The 21,983-nt window shown below is 42.0% G+C and overlaps 1 protein-coding gene across 2 annotated transcripts in view; it reads left to right on the top strand.

The window, feature by feature from the left end:
- Positions 1-16,109, top strand: part of LIAS (lipoic acid synthetase) — a 28,717-nt gene extending 12,608 nt beyond the window's left edge. For both annotated transcript variants that reach the window (XM_084901113.1, XM_084901114.1), the window contains 2 exons: positions 8,623-8,734; positions 14,192-16,109. In XM_084901113.1, the coding sequence (XP_084757239.1) occupies positions 8,623-8,734; positions 14,192-14,244 (165 nt within the window). In that variant the 3' untranslated portion in view covers positions 14,245-16,109. The remainder of the gene's footprint in view (positions 1-8,622; positions 8,735-14,191) is intronic.
- The last annotated feature ends 5,874 nt before the right edge of the window (positions 16,110-21,983 follow it).

Genomic DNA, 21,983 nt, shown 5'->3' with positions numbered 1-21,983 from the left:
TCAAAATTATGTGACTTAAGCAAGCCAACAAAAAACTATATTTAAAAGTTAGGAAATTATATTCATTCCCAATGGTGACCTTGTGGTTTGTTTTAGAGTTATATGAAGAGCCAGAGATAAAGTTGGTCTTCCTATTTTTATATTCGACACTTAGTCGTTAATTCAAGAAACTTTTTTTGAGTAGTGATCATGTGCCAAAAACATTGCTAAACGGAAGATACAAAATGAGTAATACACAGCATAGTCCTCAAGAATTATATAGGAGTGACTAATTCTTGATTATATTTGCTAGTCCATAAAGGAGTGATGTAGATATATAATCTTTATAAACAATATCATTTTCTTTGTCTATCCTTTGGAATAGCTAATATGATACAAAATCCCTTCCTTTCTAATTCCCTCTAATTATGTTCTGATAGAGTGGCCAGCAGGTAACTAGTAGACAGGTAGTCAGTAAGAAGGTAAAAGAAGAAACCTGGGTGCGCCTGGATAAATTATGAAGTTAAAAACCACCTTAAGAGATAATAAATGGCAAAACCAATGGACACAGACAGTAGGGGGATGATTGACAGCTGGGAGGTGGGAGTGGCTGGGGAGAGGTCAAGGGGGGGAAAAGGAAACATATGTAATACTTTAAACAATGAAGAATTAAAACAAAAATAAAGAGATTGAAAACGGCAGCAGAGTAAGAGGAAGCTACACTTACATTCTATCAGGACCAAACTGGAAATACAACTAAAATACAGAAAAATCAACCTGAAAGCTCAACTAAAGACTGGCTGGAGAGAACTCTGATAACCAAGGATGGAAAGCAGAGACAGCATAGAGACTGGTAGAAAGTATGGAGACGCAAAAGGGCTGGCCGGGCTCCCGCAAACAGCAGATGAAGGTCCAGAGGGATATCTCAGCTGCAGGGGATTCCCACTGAGAATTCCAGGGTCTACCCCCATGCTAAGAGTGGTCTTTCTTCACAAACCTTTGCTACCCAGGCAGTTTTTTTCTGGGGGAAAGGCAGTTGCCCCACCATGTTGGAAGACCTTTCCCCCAACCCTATGATCAATAGCCTGAGCTAAGTAAGACTGATTGTCAGTTGGACTGCAGGCAGAGGAGAAGCTCTGGGGCTTTGAATCTTTGCTTGATTCTTCTGGCCCAGGGGCTAGAAAAAGCAGACCCTGGTGCACATCTTGGTCCCTTCTGAAGGCACCCAGCCCCAGCAGAGTGAGCCACAACCTGTGGGTTACTGATTGCTCTAAGTAGGATACACAGGGCCAGTTAGAAAAGGCATTTGACATCATTCTGCACTAGAGTCATAGCATATCTATCTAATACATAGACACAAATCCAAAAGGGCAGCCAAAAAGGGAAGACCAAAAAACAAGCCCAAATGAAAGAACAAGAGAATTCTCCAGAAGAAGAGAATAGAGATAAGAAATTTATCAGATATAGAGTTCAGAATGATAGCAAAGATGCTCAACAGCATGGAGGAAGATATAGTAACTAAGAAAAAAGACCAGTCAGAAATGATACAGAATGATATAGTAATGGTAAAAAAAAAAAAAAAAAAAAAAAAAAAAACACATTGGAAGGACTACACAGCAGATTAAGGGAAACCGAGGATCAGACCAGTGAGTTAGAAGACAGGCAGAAAAAAAATCACTCAGTCCAAGAAACAAAAAAGAAAAAAAAGAACAAGAGGAACACTTAAGGGAGCTATGGGACAACATGAAACATAACAATATTCACATAGTATGAGTGCCAGAAGAGAAGAAAGTGAACAAGGGATAGAGAGTGTGTTTAAAGAAATAATGGCAGAAAACTTCCCTAACCTGATGAAGAAAAATGTCATACAAGTTCAGAAGGCACAGAATCCCAAGCAAGAAGAACCTAGACAAGTCCACACCCTGATACATGGGTCATTCACAAAGATAGATAACATGTTAGGACACAAAACAAGTCTCTACAAGTTCAAGAAGATTGAAATATTAAGCTCTTAAGTGGTGATGAGGATGTGGAGAAAAGGGAACCCCAGTACACGCTGGTGGGATTGCAAACTGGTGCAGCCATTATGGAAAACAGTATGGAGATTCTTCAAAAAATTAAATATAGAACTGCCATTTGACCCATTGATCCCACTTCCAGAAATATATCCTAAGAAAACTAAAATACCAATCAGAAAGAATGTATGCACTCCTATGTTCAACATAATTTTTAAAAATATATATTTTATTGACTTTTTACAGAGAGAAAGGGAGAGGGACAGAGAGTTAGAAACATCGATGAGAGAGAGAAACATTGATCAGCTGCCTCCTGCACACCCTCTACTAGGGATGTGCCCGCAACCAAGGTACATGCCCTTGACCGGAATTGAACCTGGGACCCCTCAGTCTGCAGGCCAACGCTCTATTCACTGAGCTAAACTGGTTAGGGCTGTTCAGCATAATTTACAATAACTAAGATCTGGAAATAGCCCAAGTGCCCATCAGTAGATGAGTGGATAAAAAAAATCTGTGGTACATTTATACCATGGAATACTATGCAGCAGTAAAAAAGAAGAATCTCTTACCCTTTGAGACAGCATGGAGGGTCCTGGAGAGTATCATGCTAAGTGAAATAAGTCAGTCAGAGAAAGACAAATATCAGCTGATCTCACTCGTGTGGACTCTAGGTAACAAAATAAACTGATGAATGAGTGGATCCAGAGACATGGAAGCATGGAACAGAGTACAGATTCTCAGAGGGAATGCAGTGGGGGGGTGAGTGGGAGTTAATCAACCAAGGACCTAGTATACATACCTGCATGGTGCATGGACACAGACAATGGGGTGGTCAGGGCCTGGGGCAAGGAGCAGGGGATGGGCTAGAGGGGATCAGTGAGGAGAAAAGGGGGACATATGTAATACTTTCAACAATAAAGAATTATTTTTTTTTAATCTTTTGCCTAACCCAAGGTTGCAATGTTTTTCTCCTATGTCTTCTTCTAGCAAATTTAAAGATTTGTGTTTTACATTTGCCTAAAACTTTATAGAATGTATAAGAACTCTCAAAACTCAGTAATAAGAAAATAAACAAGTCAATTAAGACATAATAAAAAAGTCTGAACAGATACTTCATTAAAGAGAAATAGATAGCATATAAGTATATGAAAAGATACCTATACATCATTAGTCCATCAGTGAAATGCAAATTGAAATGAAAATGAAGTATCATTGCACATTTGTTAGAATGGCTAAAGTAAAGAGTGTCAGTATCAGGTGTTTGTGAGGATGTAGAGCAGGGATAAGGAACATCCAGGCCTCGGGCTATGTAAGACACATGGAATCATTTTTGTTGGGCCCTGCCACGGCATCAGGGGTGAGTTCATTAAATGACCAAATATAGTAATCTAATTTTTAAGTTGATAATTTGTATGGCCCTCAAATGATACTATAAATATCCAAATGGCCCTTGGCAGAAAAAGGTTCCCCACCCCTGAGGTAAGGAACTAGAACACATATACTGTTGTTGGGAGTGTAAAATGGTACAACCAAGTTAGAGAACAGTTCGTCAGTTTCTCAAAAGATTAAACATACACATGGCATATGATGTAGCCATTCCACTTCTAGATGTTTTTATCTAAGATAAAAGAAAGCATATGTCCACACAAAGGCTTGAACACAAACAATTATAGCAGCTTTATTTGTAGATACCCCAAACTGGAAACATCATCAATATCCATCCACAGATGAGCAAATTATAATATACTAAAGGCTCAGTGCACGAAATTCGTGCACGAGGAGTGGAGGTGTGTCCCTCAGCCCATCCTACACCCTCTCCAATCTGGGACCCTTCAAGAGATGTCCAACTACCTGTTTAGGCCCAATCCCACCGGTGAGATTGGACCTAAGCAGGCAGCGGACATCCCTCTCACAATCCAGGACTGTTGGCTCCCAACCGCTCTCCTGCCTGCCTGCCTGCCTGCCTGATTGCCCCTCACTGCTTCTGATTGCCCCTCACCACTTCTGCCTGCCAGCCTGATCACCTGCAACCACTCCCCTGTCAGCCTGATTGATGCCTAACTGCTCCCCTGCTGGTCTAATTGCCCCTAACTGCCCTCCCCTGCAGGCCTGGTCCCCCCAACTGCCCTCCTCAGTGACTCAGGACACCAAGCCTTCCAGCCCATCTTCCGCTTTGCTCTGGGGCAATCCAGGATGCCAAGCCTTCTCCCAAGCACTCTCCTGCTCAGCTTTCCCATCAGGTGTGGCGTCCTGATCGCTGGGGCAATCAAGGATGCCAAGCCTTCCCTCCCATCTCCCTCTCTGCTTTTGTGTCAGGCACCGCTGGCGGTACCACCATTTTGGCCCATCAATTTGCTGTGGGTGTGACCATTTTTATTGCAAAGTGATGGTTAATTTGCATGTTACTCTTATTAGATAGGATGCTGACTATGGACTATTACTCAGCAAGAAAAAAAATGGAACTATTGCCACAAACACCAACATGGATGAATCTCAAAATAATTACACTAAAGCCAGACAAGAAGGAATACCTACTATGTGATTCCATTTACATAAAACTCTAGAAATTACAAACTAATTTATAGTGACAAAGCACTAAGTGGGGAGGGGTGGAAAGGATTGAGAAAACTTTTAAAGGTGACAGATATGTCCATTATTTTGATTGAGCTGATGGTGTTTCACAGGTGCATACATATGTCAAAACTTAACTTTAACATGTGTAGTCTATTTCCAATTATACTTCAATAAAGCTGCTAGAAAGCCCCAATATTTTCAGATTCATAAGAAACAAAATTTTGTAGCTATGTATGGTGGCGGATGTTAACTAGACTTACTGTGACTATCATTTTGTAATATATATGAATATCAAATCATTATATTATGCATCTGGAACTAATATAATATTTTATGACAATTATACTTTAGTTATGGAAAAGAATGAGACAGATAAATACTGCCTTATTGACAGGCGACTGCACTTTGAGTTCTTACTTCAAAGTGCCTGTGGCATAGTGGAAAGAGTACATTTTCCATCAGGAAATCTTGCTTGTTCAAGTTCCACCTCTGTCACAAACGTAGTGACCTCTCAGTCTTCAGTGTCCCATCTCTAAAATGTCCCTGCTTATTTTATATAGTTACTGAGATGAGTGAGATCAGGCTTTATAATGTTAGGTGTCATGCAAACGTATTGTATTTAATGTTATTTACCACATCACTCACTACTTCACTGATACACCAGACCTACCCTACTGGTGTAAATTAGCACAAATACTGATTATTTTCAACTTATAAAGTCTCTCAGTGGCAATGAGCATTTTTTAAGACATGCTCTCTTTTTTGCCGAAACCGGTTTGGCTCAATGGATAGAGCGTCGGCTTGGGGACTGAAGGGAACCGGGTTCGATTCCAGTCAAGGGCATGTACCTTGGTTGTGGGCATATCCCCAGTAGGGAAAGTGCAAGAGGCAGCTGATCGATGACTCTCTCTCATCGATGTTTCTAACTCTCTATCTCTCTCCCTTCCTCTCTGTACAAAATCAATAAAATATATATATATTTTTTAAAAAAAGACATGCTCTTTTTAATAAACAATTTAATTAGAGAAAATGGAAATAGTGAATAATTTTCTTCTTATCTGGAAAACACCTTTTCTTCCAACTTTACTGAATTTAGAGACTAAACAAGATAGGTATGCTGTGCTTTGAAAAATCTTTGAAAAAGTTTTTACAAATATTAGGTGCTATTACTATAACTATGCTTTATGTCCATGTGGATAACCTAATACTTAGAGGTATAGGGTAATGATGTTCAAAGGACCAAAACACTGGTCCTCAGAATTCCATTAGTCTTAATATTTATTAAATGCCTACTAAACATAGGAACTGGAAATCTAAAGTTGAATGAGGTATCTTATATTCGTCATCAAATTATAATAAGTCCTTAAAGCATCTAGATAAAGAAAATGAGGCTTGGGAGGGGTTAAAGAGCAACAAGCAAAAAAAGAACTAACATTGCCTAGCGGTTTTGGCTCAGTGGAGAGTGTCATCACGTGGACTCAAGGGTCCGTCCCGGTTTGAATCTGGTCAAGGGCATACACCTTGGTTGGGGTGTGCAGGAGGTAGCTGATGGATGTTTCTCTCTCATTGTTTCTAACTCTCTAAAATCAGTAAATTCAATTTTAAAAATTAAATTAAATTAGAATATACCTGTAAGTTAAAAAATAAACCAAGCTGATATTTAAATCTAGATTCTCTACACTCAATAGTTTGCCCTTTTTACTGTGCTCTCAACATTGCTTATAACCACAAAAGCACTCATTACTAACAAATCATGCTAACTATGTGCTCTACATATATTTATTTGTGTCTATTTTATAATAGTTATATATTTTTATATAATACATAATATATAACATATATTATATAATATATACAGTGTGTCCCAAAAATATGTACACATACTTTAAGATCTGATAGTTCAATTGTAAAAATGTATTTTAAAAAACACTGCCTTTATAATTATTCAATGTGTGTGTGTACATTTTTTGGGATACCCTATTTGTATATACATAAAAATAAATATATTGCAAAATAAAAACTAGAAATTGCCCTATGTTCTATATTAAAGAAGACAATGCGTACATCTGTGCCATAGATGAGGAAATCACCAGTTAAGGCATGACACTTATCATCCACTGCTGGGAAAAGTCGAGTCTCACGCTCTTCTTGAGTATCCAAGAGTTCACTTTCTATCTAAGACAAAGAATAGCAGTGGCTCGTAGGGGAGGTTCAATTAAACATTCACACTCAGCAGACGACATAGGCCAGTTTGCTCAGAAAGGCATCAGGCAGGAAGCACGGCTTACGGGCAGGGCACATTAGACACCGTTCTAGCGGAACAGTCCTCACAGGCTCTGAAGGTGTCCAGTGGCTGATCTCTGGCTTCTCAGAAGCAAAGAGCCAAGAACAGATGTGGAAGATGCCCTGGTTTGGAAGGCCCATATTCCAGGGCCAATATCTCTTGAACAACTCAAGAGGCATAGCTTCAAGGACCTCCCACAAGCAACATGCCTAAATGTTGAGTCAGTGCATTCCAGGAGACCCAGATGTATGGCATTCCCATCAGCTTTTATAGTTCACTTATGGTTTCTGCATACAGTTAGCAACAGGGTCATTTTTACCATTAGCAGTATTATAAGTAGCACAGTTGACAAACTGTTGGGATTCTTAGGAATAGAGCTAGAAAGCGAATTGAACATCTCCTGCCGAAGGGTCAAGATTTCTGTTACTCCTTTATCCACACCTGGCTTTCCAGCTAGTCTTACAAGGTTGCTTCCTGACGGAAGTTTTTAATAAGACAGATTCATCGTCATCACTGGGTTAACTGAGCAGGCCTCTGGGACATTAAAATCATACTTACCAAGTGTAACTGGACTTTGCCTCCTAAAAGAGCAGCAGCATAGTCTGAATGAAGGCGAACACTGGCTACTGTTCCCAGATATTCCACATCTTTCAACTTTTTCACACCTGTAGCAATGACAACAAACAACACATTAAAATAAGAATAAAATTATATAAAGATTTGCAAATAATGTTAACCTTTGCAAGGATATTCTGAACCTAAAATTTTTATTTTAGCCAAGCTAAAGGAAATAGTTGCCATATAAATTTGCCTTCCAGAATTCTATAATGGTTCCCATGAAACAGAGTAATCGAAGAATAAAATCACATGCAAAACAAATGTTGAACCTTAGTGACAATAAGCTTAACAGTGTCTTCTATCCGAGAATAATTCTCAGGCTTGCTCTTTTGCTGAGAGTGTCTGACTTCCAGTGAGGGAGGGGACAGGGTGGGGAGAGGGAAGAAGGAGGGTTGAAAAGCAAGGCTCCCTTCAGATGCTAACGGTCATTATCAAACCAAATCCAGGCAGAAACCAGAGTAAGAAGTCATTGTGCAAAGGTAGATACCACTTTGTATTATTTGTTTGATTGTTAGAGAGAGTGGAAGGGAGGGGAAGTCGAAGAGGGAGACTTAACCGAGCCTGCAACTGAAGCTCGTGCTCTTGACCAGAATCAAACCCTCACAATTTACAATAGTTAAGGTCCCAAGTGCCCATCAGCAGATGAGTGGATAAAAAAGCTGTGGTACATTTATACCATGGAATTCTATGCAGCAGTAAAAAAGAAGAATCTGTTAAAATCTGAGACAGCATGGAGGGGCCTGGAGAGTATTATGCTAAATGAAATAAACCAAATAAGAGAAAGATAAGTACCACATGATCTCACTCATATGTGGAATCTAATGAACAAAATAAACAGACAAACAAAATAGATCCAGAGACACAGAAGCATAGAACAGATTGTGCAATCTCGGAAGGCAGGGGAGGGTCGGTGGGTGGGAAGAGATTAACCAAAGAATTTGTGTGCATCTATGCATAATCTGTGGACACAGACAACAGGGTGGTGGTGGCTGGGGGCAGTGAGAGGTCAATGGGGGAGGGAAGAGAGTATAGGTAATATTTCAACAATAAATATTTTTTTTAAAACCACCTTGAATGCATGGGTATGAATTTTCTGTAGAATCAAAATGATGTATGGCAACTCAAGAATCAAAATTAATTCTTTAAATCTAGGTTGAAGAATACATTACTCCTGAGAAGTTCAAATACTGGGAAAAAGTGGGAAATGACCTTGGATTTCATTACACGGCCAGTGGCCCTCTGGTGCGCTCCTCATATAAAGCAGGTGAGCAGACTGCACGGGATGGTTCCATATTTACATCTTAATAGTTGTGGTTGTCTTTTGTGGAGAAGAAAAAGGTTGGGAGGGTTTGGGGGAACTTCTTTAGGAGATTTGTTTCATGAGGGCCATATTGAGGAAAAGTTTACTCTCCGTTGTTAGTTAAATGAAGAATCCTTCCCTTCCCTGCCTTCATATGTAATAGCTCAGCTGCTCGGATGAAAGCAGAAGTGATCAGTTTGTTCTGTGCTTGGACAGCATTAGGAGGTTACTCAGAAATGACAAAGTTCCATCAAGCATCTAACATGGTTTTTAGGATAACGTGGTCATTTGACAATGACACCAGCTGCTTCTCCAAATTTCAAATTTTAGATCAAATTAAACCCTGAAAAGTATTGTTGCCCGAAACATTAATAGCTTTATGTTTTTTGGGGGAGGGAGGCAGGGGGGGGGGGAGAATGGTAAGATATGTACACAGATAATAATTTAATAAAAAAATAAAAATTAAAAAAATAGCTTTATGTTTTTCCTCCCAGACGCAACAGAAAAAAATTCATGTTTATTTTCCCTATAAATACTTTTTGTTTTTACTAACTACATGCAATTGTTCACCTTTATAATTTCAGCTCTTATTTTGATCCATAGTCTGAGCTGACTAGTGAAAATAAAAGCATTTTCCCAGAGATTAAAAATCATGTGATAACGGCCATCAAAAGGTCTGTGAGAACATATCTGAAAATTGAATTTAATCCAAAAAATCTTTATGGCATTTGCCCTGTGACTTAGATTTAATTAAAATATTTTGAAGAATAAACAGCTAGTTATTTTTTGAATTTTTTTCTGAGCCATGTTACTATTAATGATGTTTTATTTTTATTTCATTTTATTTTTAAAAATATTTTTATCTGCTCTATCCCTATTTTAAATATATTTTTTTTTAATTGATTTTTTTTACAGAGAGGAAGAGAGAGGGATAGAGAGTTAGAAACATTAACCAGCTGCCTCCTGCACACCTCCTACTGGGGATGTGCCCTCAACCAAGGTACATGCCCTTAACCGGAATCCAACCTGGGACCTTTCAGTCCACAGGCCGATGCTCTATCCACTGAGCCAAACCGGTTTCGGCTCTATCCCTTTTTTTATTTGTTAATCCTCATCCAAGGATATTTTTCCATTGATTTTAGAGAGAATGGAAGAGAGAGGGAAAGACAGACAGAAACACGGATGTGAGAGAAACACATCAGTTGGTTGCCTCCTGCAGGAGCCCTGACCAGGGCAGGCCAGGGAGGAGCCTGCAACCGCTGTAGGTGCCCTTGACTGGAATCGAACCCAGACCCTTGGGTCTGCTCTACCCACTAGGCCAGACCTGCTAGGGCCTAATGCTCTTTTAAATGATTGTTTTATATTAGGGTCTAAATTATAGATACGCTTAAATGTGGCATGAATTATATTTATAATAATTATACAAATTATAAGTAATATTTATTGTGTTCCTTTAAAGAAATTTAATGAAGTAATAATAGCTTATTCTAGTTACAAAACCCAAGAGTTTGATTGAATGCATTGACAGGATGTGGGGACTTCAGAAACTAATATTACAAGTAATTTATTCTTCACGCAGTGCTAGCAAGCTAAAACTATATATAACATAGACTGATGAACAAGAACAGACCCAGAGATAAGGAGCCATGAGTCAGACTGTTGGACCTCAGGGGGAGGGTGGGGATAAAAGGGAGAGATCAACCAAAACTTGTGTGCATGCATATGAGCCTAACCAGTGGCCAAGGACAAAAGGGGCGTGGGGGCATGAGTGAGGAGGAGTGGGGGATTGGAATGGGGGGGTTGAGGACAAATATGTGATACCTTAACCTGTTAACTGAGCGGGACCTATAAATACGTCAAAAGTAAACAATATCGGGAAAGGGTAGGACATATGAATACGTCCTGGAAATATATGTTGCGCCCTGAGAGGGATGGTATATATTTTTTGTAATCTTTATAATTGTTTGTAAAATTTATAATTTTTTAATTCGATGTTTCCATTTTTTTGTTGGTATTTTTTTCTATTTTTTTGTAATTTTGTATTTTCCTTTGTGCTTTATATATAAATAAACGAAAAAATATATATATCATTTATTTTAATTAAGTATAAATAAAAAAAATAATAATATGAAATTACATCCTTCGGGCGTGACGTACTGACACGTCCTAGTGAAAGAGTATGCGCCCATTATAGGTTGCATAATTAAAAAGGGGACTCCAGGATAACAGGTTAATCAATAAAGAAATTTAAAAAGAAAAAAAAGAGTAGAAGTCCACTTCCAGAGAGGTTACAGTAGAGTACTGTCATTTGAAATGAGTTTTTACTTTGTTGTTTTGGTTTTGTGTACATGTGTATGTTTTTTTTTGTTTGTTTTTTTTTTTTTAATAAGTTTTTATTTTTCATATTATTACAAATGTTCCTTCCCCCCCCCCCACCATTGCTCTCCTCCACCAGGTTCCCACCCTACCCTCTGCCCTTTCCCCTCTCCCCATTGTCCTCATCCATAGGTGCACAGTTTATGTTCAGTCTTTTCCCACGCCCCCCTCTCCCCTTTTCCCCAAGAATCGTCAGTTCACTCCCCTTCCATACCTCTGATTCTATTATATTCAACAGTTAATATTGTTCATCAGATTTTTTTAATTTCCTTGGTTTTTAGATTCACTTGTTGATAATTACGTATTTGTTGTTCATAATTTTTATCTTTGTTTACTTTCTCTTCTGAAAGAACCCCCTTCAGCAATTCATATAATTCTGGTTTGGTGGTGATGAACTCCTTTAGCTTTTTTTTATTAGTGAAGCTCTTTATCTGGCCTTCGATTCTGAGTGATAGCTTTGCTGGGTAGCTTATTTTTGGCTGTAGGTTCTTGCTATTCATCACCTTGAATATTTCTTGCCATTCCCTTCTGGCCTGCATGGTTTCTGTTGAGAAGTCAGCTGACAATCGTATAGGTGCTCCTTTATAAGTTACTACCTTCTTTGCTCTTGCTTCTTTTAGTATTCTCTCTTTATCTTTTGCTCTTGGAATTTTAATAATGATGTGTCTCGGTGTGGTCCTCTTTGGATTCCTTTTGTTTGGAGTTCTGTGCGCTTCCTGGACTTGTAAGTCCAATTCTTTCACCAGGTGGGGGAAGTTTTCTGTCACTATTTCTTTCAGTATGTTTTTGATATCTTGCTCTCTCTCATCTTCTGGAACCCCCATAATTCTGATGTTGGTTCGCTTGAAGTTGTCCCAGAGGTTTCTTACATTATCTTCAATTTTCTGGATTCTCTTGCCTTCTAGCTTCTGTGGAGGAGTGTCTTCTGGCTCTTTATGTTCCAAATCTTTGACTTGATTCTTGCGATCTTCCCTTCTGTTTTTAGGACTCTGTAGAATATTTTTTATTTCAGACAATGTATTCTTTATTTCTTGTTGATCCCTTATCATTTCTTGTTGACTCCTTATTAATTCTAGTTGATCTCTTTTCATATCCTCATAGGCCTTATCCATCTTTTCTAGGAAATTCTTGAAAAACCTTATAAGCGTAGATTTGAACTCTATATCCAGACGCTTTTTGTCCTCCATTTCTTTCGTTTGTGATCTATTTTGTTGTCGCATTTCGCAGTTACAGATGGGACGGGGTTTCAGGGTGGAGCCTGCAGCTTTGGCTTCCGTCAGCCCCGCCCTATGCGGGTTCTTCAGTGCTCGCTGCCGGCGCCTCTGAGAGAAAGGTGCCCTCGATTTTCGCCTGCTGCCAAACAGTCTATGCTCTCCCACAATGAGCCCGGTATTGGGGTTCAGTTCAGTTGGAAGTGGAGTTGGAGGTGGCGTTCAGAGCAGTCTGGAGCCCCAGTCTCCTTCCCGTCAGGGCAATCCCGCGGCACAGCCGACCATCCCTTCTCTGGGGGCAGTGTGTGCGCCTCCGGGACCTCCTTTCTCCGCTACCCCGGGGTTCCGACTTACAGTCCAGCTCCCTATGGCTGAGCCTGAGTCCCCGGGGTCTGGCCCAGAACGGGGGTTCAGAGCAGTCAGGGGCCCAGCACAGTCGGAGTTTTATCTCCTTTCCGCTAGGGAACGCCCGCCAGGCACTCAGCCTCCCTCCTCTCCGGCTCCGTCCTCTTCGCGTGCGCCGCGTGTCTCCATACCTTAGGCTTTTACAGCTCCTCCGTGCTTCCTTCTGGTTTTCTCCTTGCTTCTTGTTGTAGGATTTCCAGTCAGTCGACTTTCCTGTAGTTCTGGGTAATGTCCATTTTATATTTTAGTTGTATTTTATTAAAATTGTTGTGTGCGGCTGCGGCTAGTTGCCTACCCGAGCAGCCATCTTGGATTCTCCCACATGTGTATGTTTTTAAGGAAATTTTCTAACATTTATAAGAAAGTGAATTATGAACATTTTAATGCTTTTTAAATTAGCAGTAAAAAATAAAATTCTGGTTATCCAGAGCATGCATTAAGATCTGATAATAATGTCGGTTTCACTCCTATCAGATTTAGATAGAGGTGTGGAGCAGCAGGATTATTCTCTTCATTACGTGGCTAGCTCATGAGCGTTGGGATTCTTTGTGATTGTATACGGGCCGGTTGCAATCCTACTCTATATTTAGGTGACAAAGAGGCTTGATCAGACTCCTCATAAAATCAGACCTGCAGCTCTGAGCTCTGCCAGTCAGCACTGAGCTGTGCTGTCACAGTGACAGACACACCGCAGGGGGTGAGAAGAAGCCCTTATAAAGGAAGAGCTTTTGCTTCCCTAGAGGGGAAGGAGCTAAAAGATTCCATCAGATGAGCCCGCTCAACTGAAACGAGGTCTGTTTTATAAACACCACACCTAGGCTAATCGTGGAGCAGAATTGCTCTCTGAAATGAAGCGTGCCAACAGCAGTACCTCTGTCAGTGATGAGGACTGGAACGTGCACATAGTGTGCAATAAATGCACAGGAGACCCACAGATACAGCAGATCATGCTTTATAATACTGAGTTACTAGAAAGAATGATAGTAAATTCTTTCATTCATATGTGGAATTTAATGAACACACTGAACTAACAAGCAAAATAGAAGACTCATAGTGAGAGAGCAGGCAGACAGCTTCGGTGGGGGGGCGGGTTGTGGGGGATGGAGGGATTGAACAAAACAGGAAAAAAACAGGCAACATAGTGATTGCAGGGGAGCGGGAGGTGGGCGGAGGTGGGAGAGGGTAAAGGGGGGATAAATGGTGATGGAAAAAATATAATAAAGAGAAAAAAACAAGAATAATAGTAGAGATTGTAGTGTTCATAAAAAAATTTTTTTTTTAAGAATAATGACTAATCATTGTTGGAGAAAGAGCCAAAGATATAGGAGGTATTATTGCCATTGAGAAGAGAGAAATGCCAACAAACAAAAATCTCCTTTAAAGGGAAGCACTGAAGTGTAATTAATCTATTTTCTTTTTTCCTAAATAGGTGAATTTTTCCTGAAAAATTTAGTGGCTAAAAGAAAAACAAAAGCCCTGTAACACTTAACAAGACATTCAAGATCACAGGAGTGCTTAGAATTGGATTCCATTTGCCAACAGAGGTGGTGTCAGAATGCCTGTGCTTCGCTGGATGAACCCTGATTTTTTGTTTTAAGAAAAATGTCAATAAGCTGTGCATATTTAATTATAGCAACTTATTTGCCTATCAGCATATCTTTTTTGTCCCAATAGACAGTTGCTCTCTGTGATGTAATCATAAAACATCCTGGTTGGAGTTTACTGATTTTACAGCATAATTTAAAAATACATTGAAAACTTCTAGCAAACCTCAGGCCTCTGTTACTTGTGCATCATCGATGCATTGCATTTCTGGTAAATAACACGTTGTGATGACAAAGGTAATATAACTGGAGACTCTGATCAGATTATACATAATTAGATATGCTCTTCACATAGCAGTAAAACATCATTAGAACGATTTAGAAAGGCTTAAGATTTTGCGTGTTGATTTTTACATTGGTGTGACCATTTTAGTTCGGCAAAATAGTTTTGTATTGATTATTTGTTTAGGGCCTCTGAGAAACCAAGACCACAATATTGTCCAAGACAGAGAAATGTAATCTAAGGGCAGTTTGCTATCTGTGTGCACTATCTCTTTTACTCCTCACACTGCTCTGATGAGATGGTTGTATGGATAATAGCAGTGACATAGGAGTGATCTAAGTAAGGAATTTCTTTTCTAAGTACCAGGAACTTTTGACTCTGAATCTCTTTTTCCTCCTACACAAAGGAAGTCTTTAGGTGGCAATATTGTAAAATACATAATGCGAATAGCCAATTCTGTGTAGAATTTTAAAATATGTGAACTGGTACTTAAAAAAAAAATAATGCATAACTTTGAAAATTAGTACATTTTAATTGCACTCACAGGAGTCAAACATACTTTGATTCACTTTCTTTACAGATCCTACTAAATTTTTTTGCTGTGTAAAATTAACTCCATCACTTTAAATGTAAACATCTCTGACAACTATCCTCCCTAAAATCTGTTTTTCACAGGAATAATAGATTACACTCTGATGTTTCCTAATTTTGCACAATGGAAGCAAATCGAAATAAGACATTTTAGCAGAAGAATCTTTTTGTCAAATGAAATTTAATGGAATCCAATGTAAAATAATTAAAATGGCATAACTAACCGTTATACCATGATAAAATACATGACCTAATGCCTGGGTCTTGCTGGACGTTTGGATGTGGTGAACATATGCTGTAAAGGTATACTCCTTAAACACCTGTAACAGACATACAGGTTTGAATTTTTAAGAGGCCAGGGCAGAGCTTTGACCTTCCTAAATAACAATGCATTAATAAGAAGTATATTTAGCCCTAGCCAGGTTGCCTCAGTGGATCGAACATCGCCCTGAGGACTGAAGGGTCCCAGGTTTGATTCCAGTCAAGGGCATGTACCTTGGTTGCAGGCTTAACCCCTCGCCCTGGTCCGGGCGAGTCCAGGAGTTCACCCATCGATGTGTTTCTCTCACATTGATGTTTCTCTCTCTCTTTTTTCCTCCTCCCTTTCACTCTAAAAATCAATAGAAAAATATCCTCCGGTGACAATTAACAACAAAAAAGCAATTTAAAGGCACAGTCATGGCAAGAGGTTTCTACAAAAATTCCTGATTGTGCAGCACATATTAATAAATACATCAGCGTTCTGTGTATTACAATTTGTTATGTGCCCGTTTCAGTATGGCTGCTCTATTTATTTATGTTTTTAAGAAAAATGAGTGGTAAATGCACATTGTTATGTTTTGTTTTGTTTTTAAAGAAAATGAGAAACCACCTCCTGTAACCCACTTCCTGTTTGCCGAGGTAATAAATGTCTTTATATATGAATGAAACTGGTTTAAACAAGGAGTTTCTCTTCCCTGAAGCTGAAAGCATCTTAACTTTAGAGGTATTATTACACTAAGAAACGTGAGCCCCAGTGGCCATAGGCAGAAAAAATAGGGAAAACACCACAAAGAAAAATTCAGAATGTAAGTGGAGCAGAACAGCAGGAGCAGCAGTGCAGCAGCAGCTGAGAGGGGTGTGAGTGGTCCTTCACCCCCTGGGGATTCCAGGCAGCTCAGGGCCTCACGTCCACACTTCAACATACATTTATGCTAATGTATGCCGTTGTAATGTATTTTACATTGGGCTTCCATGGAGATTTGCTAAAATTTTGGCCGCCACATTTAAATTTTCGAGAGCTCTTTGATTATTCCATATTTTAAAAATAGCATCCGGTTCTTGTTTCCCAGCTGCAATATCTATTTTCTCTCTAAAGATAGATCGTTTTTTTAAGTTGGAGTTTTCTGCATTGAGCCTTGTCTGCTTCCTTTGTCTTGGTCTCTGCCTCTTGGGTTGAAGGCTCCCCTCAAATGCCTGGTGATCCTCGGCTCTCCATGCATACTGAGTGTTAAGCCACTCTACAGCCAGCTGGAAGCTGGGGTGGGGGGAGCTGTCAGCCAGCCAGAGAAAAACAGCACCATATGATCTCACTTATATGTGCAATCTAATGAACGAAATAAACTGACCAACAACATAGAAACAGGCATGGACACAGAACAGACTGACAGATCTCAGAGCGAAGGGGGGTCTGGATGAAGGAAGGTGAAGGGATTAGCCAAAAACATATACAGAACACATAGACACAGACCACAGTGCAGTGATAGCCAGAGGGAAAGGAGGGTGGGGACGAGGTGGAGGTGGGCCAAGGGAAGGAAAATGGGGATGGAGAGAGACTGCTTGGAGCAATGAGCCCAAGATGCAATGTGCAGATGATGCTTTATTGAGTTGTACACGTGAAACCTGTATGATTTTGCAAACCAATGTCACTCCAATAAATTAAATCCTTTATATAATAAAAGTATGGTATGCAAACTGTCCCCTTGACCAGCAGTTTGTCCAGGAGATCGACCAGGGGCAGGGCCTGCCCTTGAAGGGGGTGGGGAGGCCCCAGAGGCGGCAGGTGGCTGGGGGATGGAAGGGGAACCCCAACTGGCAGCTGGCAGCTGCTAGGGACCCTACACATTTAAAAATAAAACTTTAGCCGGGACCGGTTTGGCTCAGTGGATAGAGCGTTGGCCTGCGGACTGAAAGGTCCCAGGTTCGATTCCGGGCAAGGGCATGTACCTTGGTTACAGGCACATCCCCAGTAGGGGGTGTGCAAGAGGCAGCTGATCGATGATTCTCTCTCATCGATGTTTCTAACTCTCTATCCCTCTCTCTTCCTCTCTGTGAAAAATCAATAAAATATATTAAAACAATAAATAAATAAATAAAACTTTAGCTGAAACCGGATTGGCTCAGTGGATAGAGCGTTGGCCTGTGGACTAAAGGGTCCCGGGTTCGATTCCGGTCAAGGGCATGTACCTTGGTTGCGGGCACATCCCCAGTAGGAGGTGTGCAGGAGGCAGCTGATGGATGATCCTCTCTCATCGATGTTTCTAACTCTCTATCCCTCTCTCTTCCTCTCTGTAAAAAATCAATAAAATATATTAAAAAAATAAATAAATAAATAAAACTTTACTATAGGATGCTGTAGGGGAGGGTTTGAGCTGGATTTTTCTCTTTTTTAAAGATTATTTTTTAAAATCTTCACCCAAGGATATTTTTTGTTTTTGATTTAGATTGAGGGAGAAAAAGAGACATGAGACAAATATCCATCAGTAGCCTCTAGCACATGCCCCGCCCCGGGATAGAACCCCCAACCTAGGTATGTGCCCTGACCAGGAATCAAACCTGCCACCTGTCAGTGTACAGCGTGATGCTCCAACTAACAGCCACACCGGCCAGGGCAATGAGCTGTAGTTTTCAATGAAGGACTCCCAATGTCAGGATTATTCCTCTAAAGCCATTCAAGATATCTTTCCTTGAGGGTTATAAACTTGGCTGTCAGCTTTGGTAAGTTACCATTTTGATAAGGAGAGAATGAAAATAGAGCACGTATTTAATCCAATTCAATATCCAGAGAGTCTTTTGACCTGCGGGGATTGGACTGAAACTGGCTCTCCAGCTGGGACCGGTTTGGCTCAGTGGTAGAGCGTCGGCCTGCGGACCAAAAGGTCCCGGGTTCGATTCCAGTCAAGGGCATGTACCTTGGTTGCAGGCACATCCACAGTGGGGGGTGTGCAGGAGGCAGCTGTTCGGTGTTTCTCTCTCATTGACGTTTCTAGCTCTCTGTCCCTCTCAATTCCTCTCTGTGTAAAATCAATAAAATATATATTTAAAAAAAAAAAAAGGAAAAAAAAAAAAAAGAAAGAAACTGGCTCTCCAACATCCCCCAAGGGGTCCCAGATTGCGAGAGGGCACAGGCCAGGCGGAGGGACCCACCAGTGCACGAGTGTGTGTACCACGCCTCCTGTATGTATATAAGATCTTTGTTTAATCTCTTCCCGCCCTACCCCCTTCCCTCTGAGATTCATCCGTCTGTTCCATGTTTCCATGCCTGTGGTTTCCACTCCTGTGTTGAGCATCTGCCCCCTGGTGGTCAGTGCTTGTCTTAACTACTGGACAATTGGCTGGTAGGCCATTCACTTGTGCTTTTATATATGTAGATTCTGCCTAAGGCCATAGGTACTCATATTAGTACCTCTAAAATTAGTGTGCTTTCAAACAGTTCTGACTTGAGCAAGTGATTAATCTTTCTAGCCTTCTGCCCTTCATCTGAAAATGAGGATCGGACTTATATCTTAAAGGAATTATGTGAGAAATGTATGAGAAAATACACCCAATGGGCTTAGCACAGTGACTGTCCTGTAATGCTCAGTGTTACTGTTCTCAGTGTTACTGCTCTCAACGTGGTTCTGGTTCAGTGGGACCAGCTCATCACGGGTTTAACAGGAGTGGCCGTCATCTGCCAGTCACTATGCCGATAAGATATTTGTGTAAACATTCATCTCGTGAAATCCTTTAACAATTTTTTATGCTTGTTTTGTTTTTTATTTTTTTATTGAATTCAGGGGGAGAGGGAGATGGAAACATCAATGACTAGAGAGAATCATTGATCGGCTTCCTCCTGCATGCCCACTACTGGGGATTGAGTCCGAAACCCAGACATGTGCCCTTGACCAGAATCAAATCTGGAGCCCTTTAATTCACAGGCTGACGCTCTATCCACTGAGTCAAACCATTAGACCCGTGGTCGGCAAACTGCAGCTCATGAGCCACATGTGGCTCTTTGGCCCCTTGAGTGTGGCTCTTCCACAAAATACCACCGCCTGGACGCGTTTATTTTGAAGAAGTGGTGTTAGAAGAAGTTTAAAAAATATGGCTCTCAAAAAAAATTTCAGTCATTGTACTGTTGATATTTGGCTCTGTTGACTAATGAGTTTGCCGACCACTGAACTATGGCTTGTCACAATTTTTTGAGATAGAGATTAATTTCCTCTATTTTCTAGATGAGGAAAATAAGGTTTGCAGGTAACAGTCAAGGTATCACATGCTAGTAGATAATGCGTTAAAAATTTAAAGCCAGAAATCTTTTCTTTTTTAAAAAAATATATTTTATTGATTTTGTACAGAGAGGAAGGGAGAGAGATAGAGAGTTAGAAACATCGATGAGAGAGAGTCATCGATCAGCTGCCTCCTGCACACCCCCTACTGGGGATATGCCCGCAACCAAGGTACATGCCCTTGACCGAAATCGAACCCAGGACCCTTCAGTCCCCAAGCCGACGCTCTATCCATTGAGCCAAACCGGTTTTGGCAAAGCCAGAAATCTTTTTATTTTATTTTTTTATTTTTATTTTTTTTATTTTTTACTATTACTATTTATTTTTTTATTTTTTTATTTTATTTATTTATTTTTTTTAATCAATCTTTATTGTTCATATTATTACAAAGGTTCCTCATTTCTTCCCCCCTCCACCAGGTTCCCACCCCACCCTCTGCCCCCTCCCCATCCCCCATTGTCCTCATCCATAGGTGCACAGTTTATGTTCAGTCTCTTCCTCCCTCCCTTTCCCCGATAGTAAATCCCTTTTCAGATAGTAAATCTGTTGCTTAGCATTTTCTCATATCAATAAAACCTCCACATGCCCAATGATACACTCCACACAAAAGACATTTTCAAATAGGTCAACCAGCCTCATCCAGGCCCCACCCAAGGCACTCACAGATCAACACCCCAGCGCTATACTAACTCAACACATCCAGATCTAAGCCTTCATCACTTGATTCAGCAGACCCTCAAGTTCCCGCAAAAGTTTCCAGCCATGTCTGAGAGGCAGCCGTGGGCAGGTACAGGCGAGGAGCGAGCTGTTTCGGGCCTGGCTGCTCCGGGCCTGGCCTCTGTTGCTCTGGTTCGTTCCACAACCAGCTGCTCCGGGTCTGGTCACTGCCGCTCCCGACCTAGTTGCTCTAGACTTGGCTGTTGCTGCTACAGGCCTGGCCGCACCCGACCCGGCTGCTCTGGGACCGGTTGGTCTGGTCCCGGCCGCTCCGGGCCTGGCCGCTCCCAGCCTGTCAGCCGCTGCTCCGGGCCTGGCTGCTCCCAGCCTGGCAGCCACTGCTCCTGGCCTGGCCGCACCAGACCCGGCTGCTCCGGGCCTGGCCGCTCCCAGCCTGGCAGCCGCTGCTCCGGGCCTGGCCGCTCCCAGCCTGGCAGCCACTGCTCCTGGCCTGGCCGCACCAGACCCGGCTGCTCCGGGCCTGGCCGCTCCCAGCCTGGCAGCCGCTGCTCCGGGCCTGGCCGCTCCCAGCCTGGCAGCCGCTTCTCCGGGCCTGGCCGCTCCCAGCCTGGCAGCCGCTGCTCCGGGCCTGGCCGCACCAGACCCGGCTGCTCCGGGCCTGGCCGCTCCCAGCCTGGCAGCCGCTGCTCCTGGCCTGGCCGCACCAGACCCGGCTGCTCCGGGCCTGGCCGCTCCCAGCCTGGCAGCCGCTGCTCCTGGCCTGGCCGCACCAGACCCGGCTGCTCCGGGCCTGGCCGCTCCCAGCCTGGCAGTCGCTGCTCCGGGCCTGGCCTCACCAGACCCGGCTGCTCCGGGCCTGGCCGTTCCCAGCCTGGCAGCTGTTGCTCTGGGCCTGGCCGCTCCCAGCCTGGCAGCTGCTGCTCCGGGCCTGGCCGCACCAGACCCGGCTGCTCCAGGCCTGGCCGCTCCCAGCCTGGCAGCTGCTGCTCCGGGCCTGGCCGCACCAGACCCGCTGCTCCGGGCCTGGCCGCTCCCAGCCTGGCAGTCGTTGCTCCGGGCCTGGCCGCACCAGACCCGGCTGCTCCGGGCCTGGCCGCTCCCAGCCTGGCAGCTGCTGCTCCGGGCCTGGCCGCACCAGACCCGGCTGCTCCGGGCCTGGCCGCTCCCAGCCTGGCAGAAATCTTTTTAAAAAATATTTTTATTGATTTCAGCTTTGCACAGTGGCACATCATAACCAATTAGGTTTATCCGAGGCGCAATTATTGCTAATTAAAATATATATTGAAAAGAGAGGGAGATAGAAACATCAATGAGAGATCATCATTGATCAGCTGCCTCCTGCATGCCCCCTACTGGGGATCAAGCCCACAACCTGGGCATTGCTTGAACTGTGATCTCCTGGTTCATAGATTGATGCTCAACCACTGAGCCACACCAGCCAGGTTAAAGTTGGAAGTCTATAGTGAAATATCAGATAATTTCTAGAGAGCACATTGTGGGAGAGAGATTTTACTTTTTTTATATACTCTTCTGTATTTATTTGAATAATTTTTTAAACCACTTTTATGTATGATTTTGTTTTAATGATTAGCTAATAAT

This window comes from Pipistrellus hanaki (assembly GCF_964339955.1).
Source record: "Pipistrellus hanaki genome assembly, chromosome: 1".
Taxonomy (NCBI): domain Eukaryota; kingdom Metazoa; phylum Chordata; class Mammalia; order Chiroptera; family Vespertilionidae; genus Pipistrellus; species Pipistrellus hanaki.
Note: the sequence above shows the minus strand (reverse complement) of the source record. Positions and strands in the feature narration are given on the sequence as shown.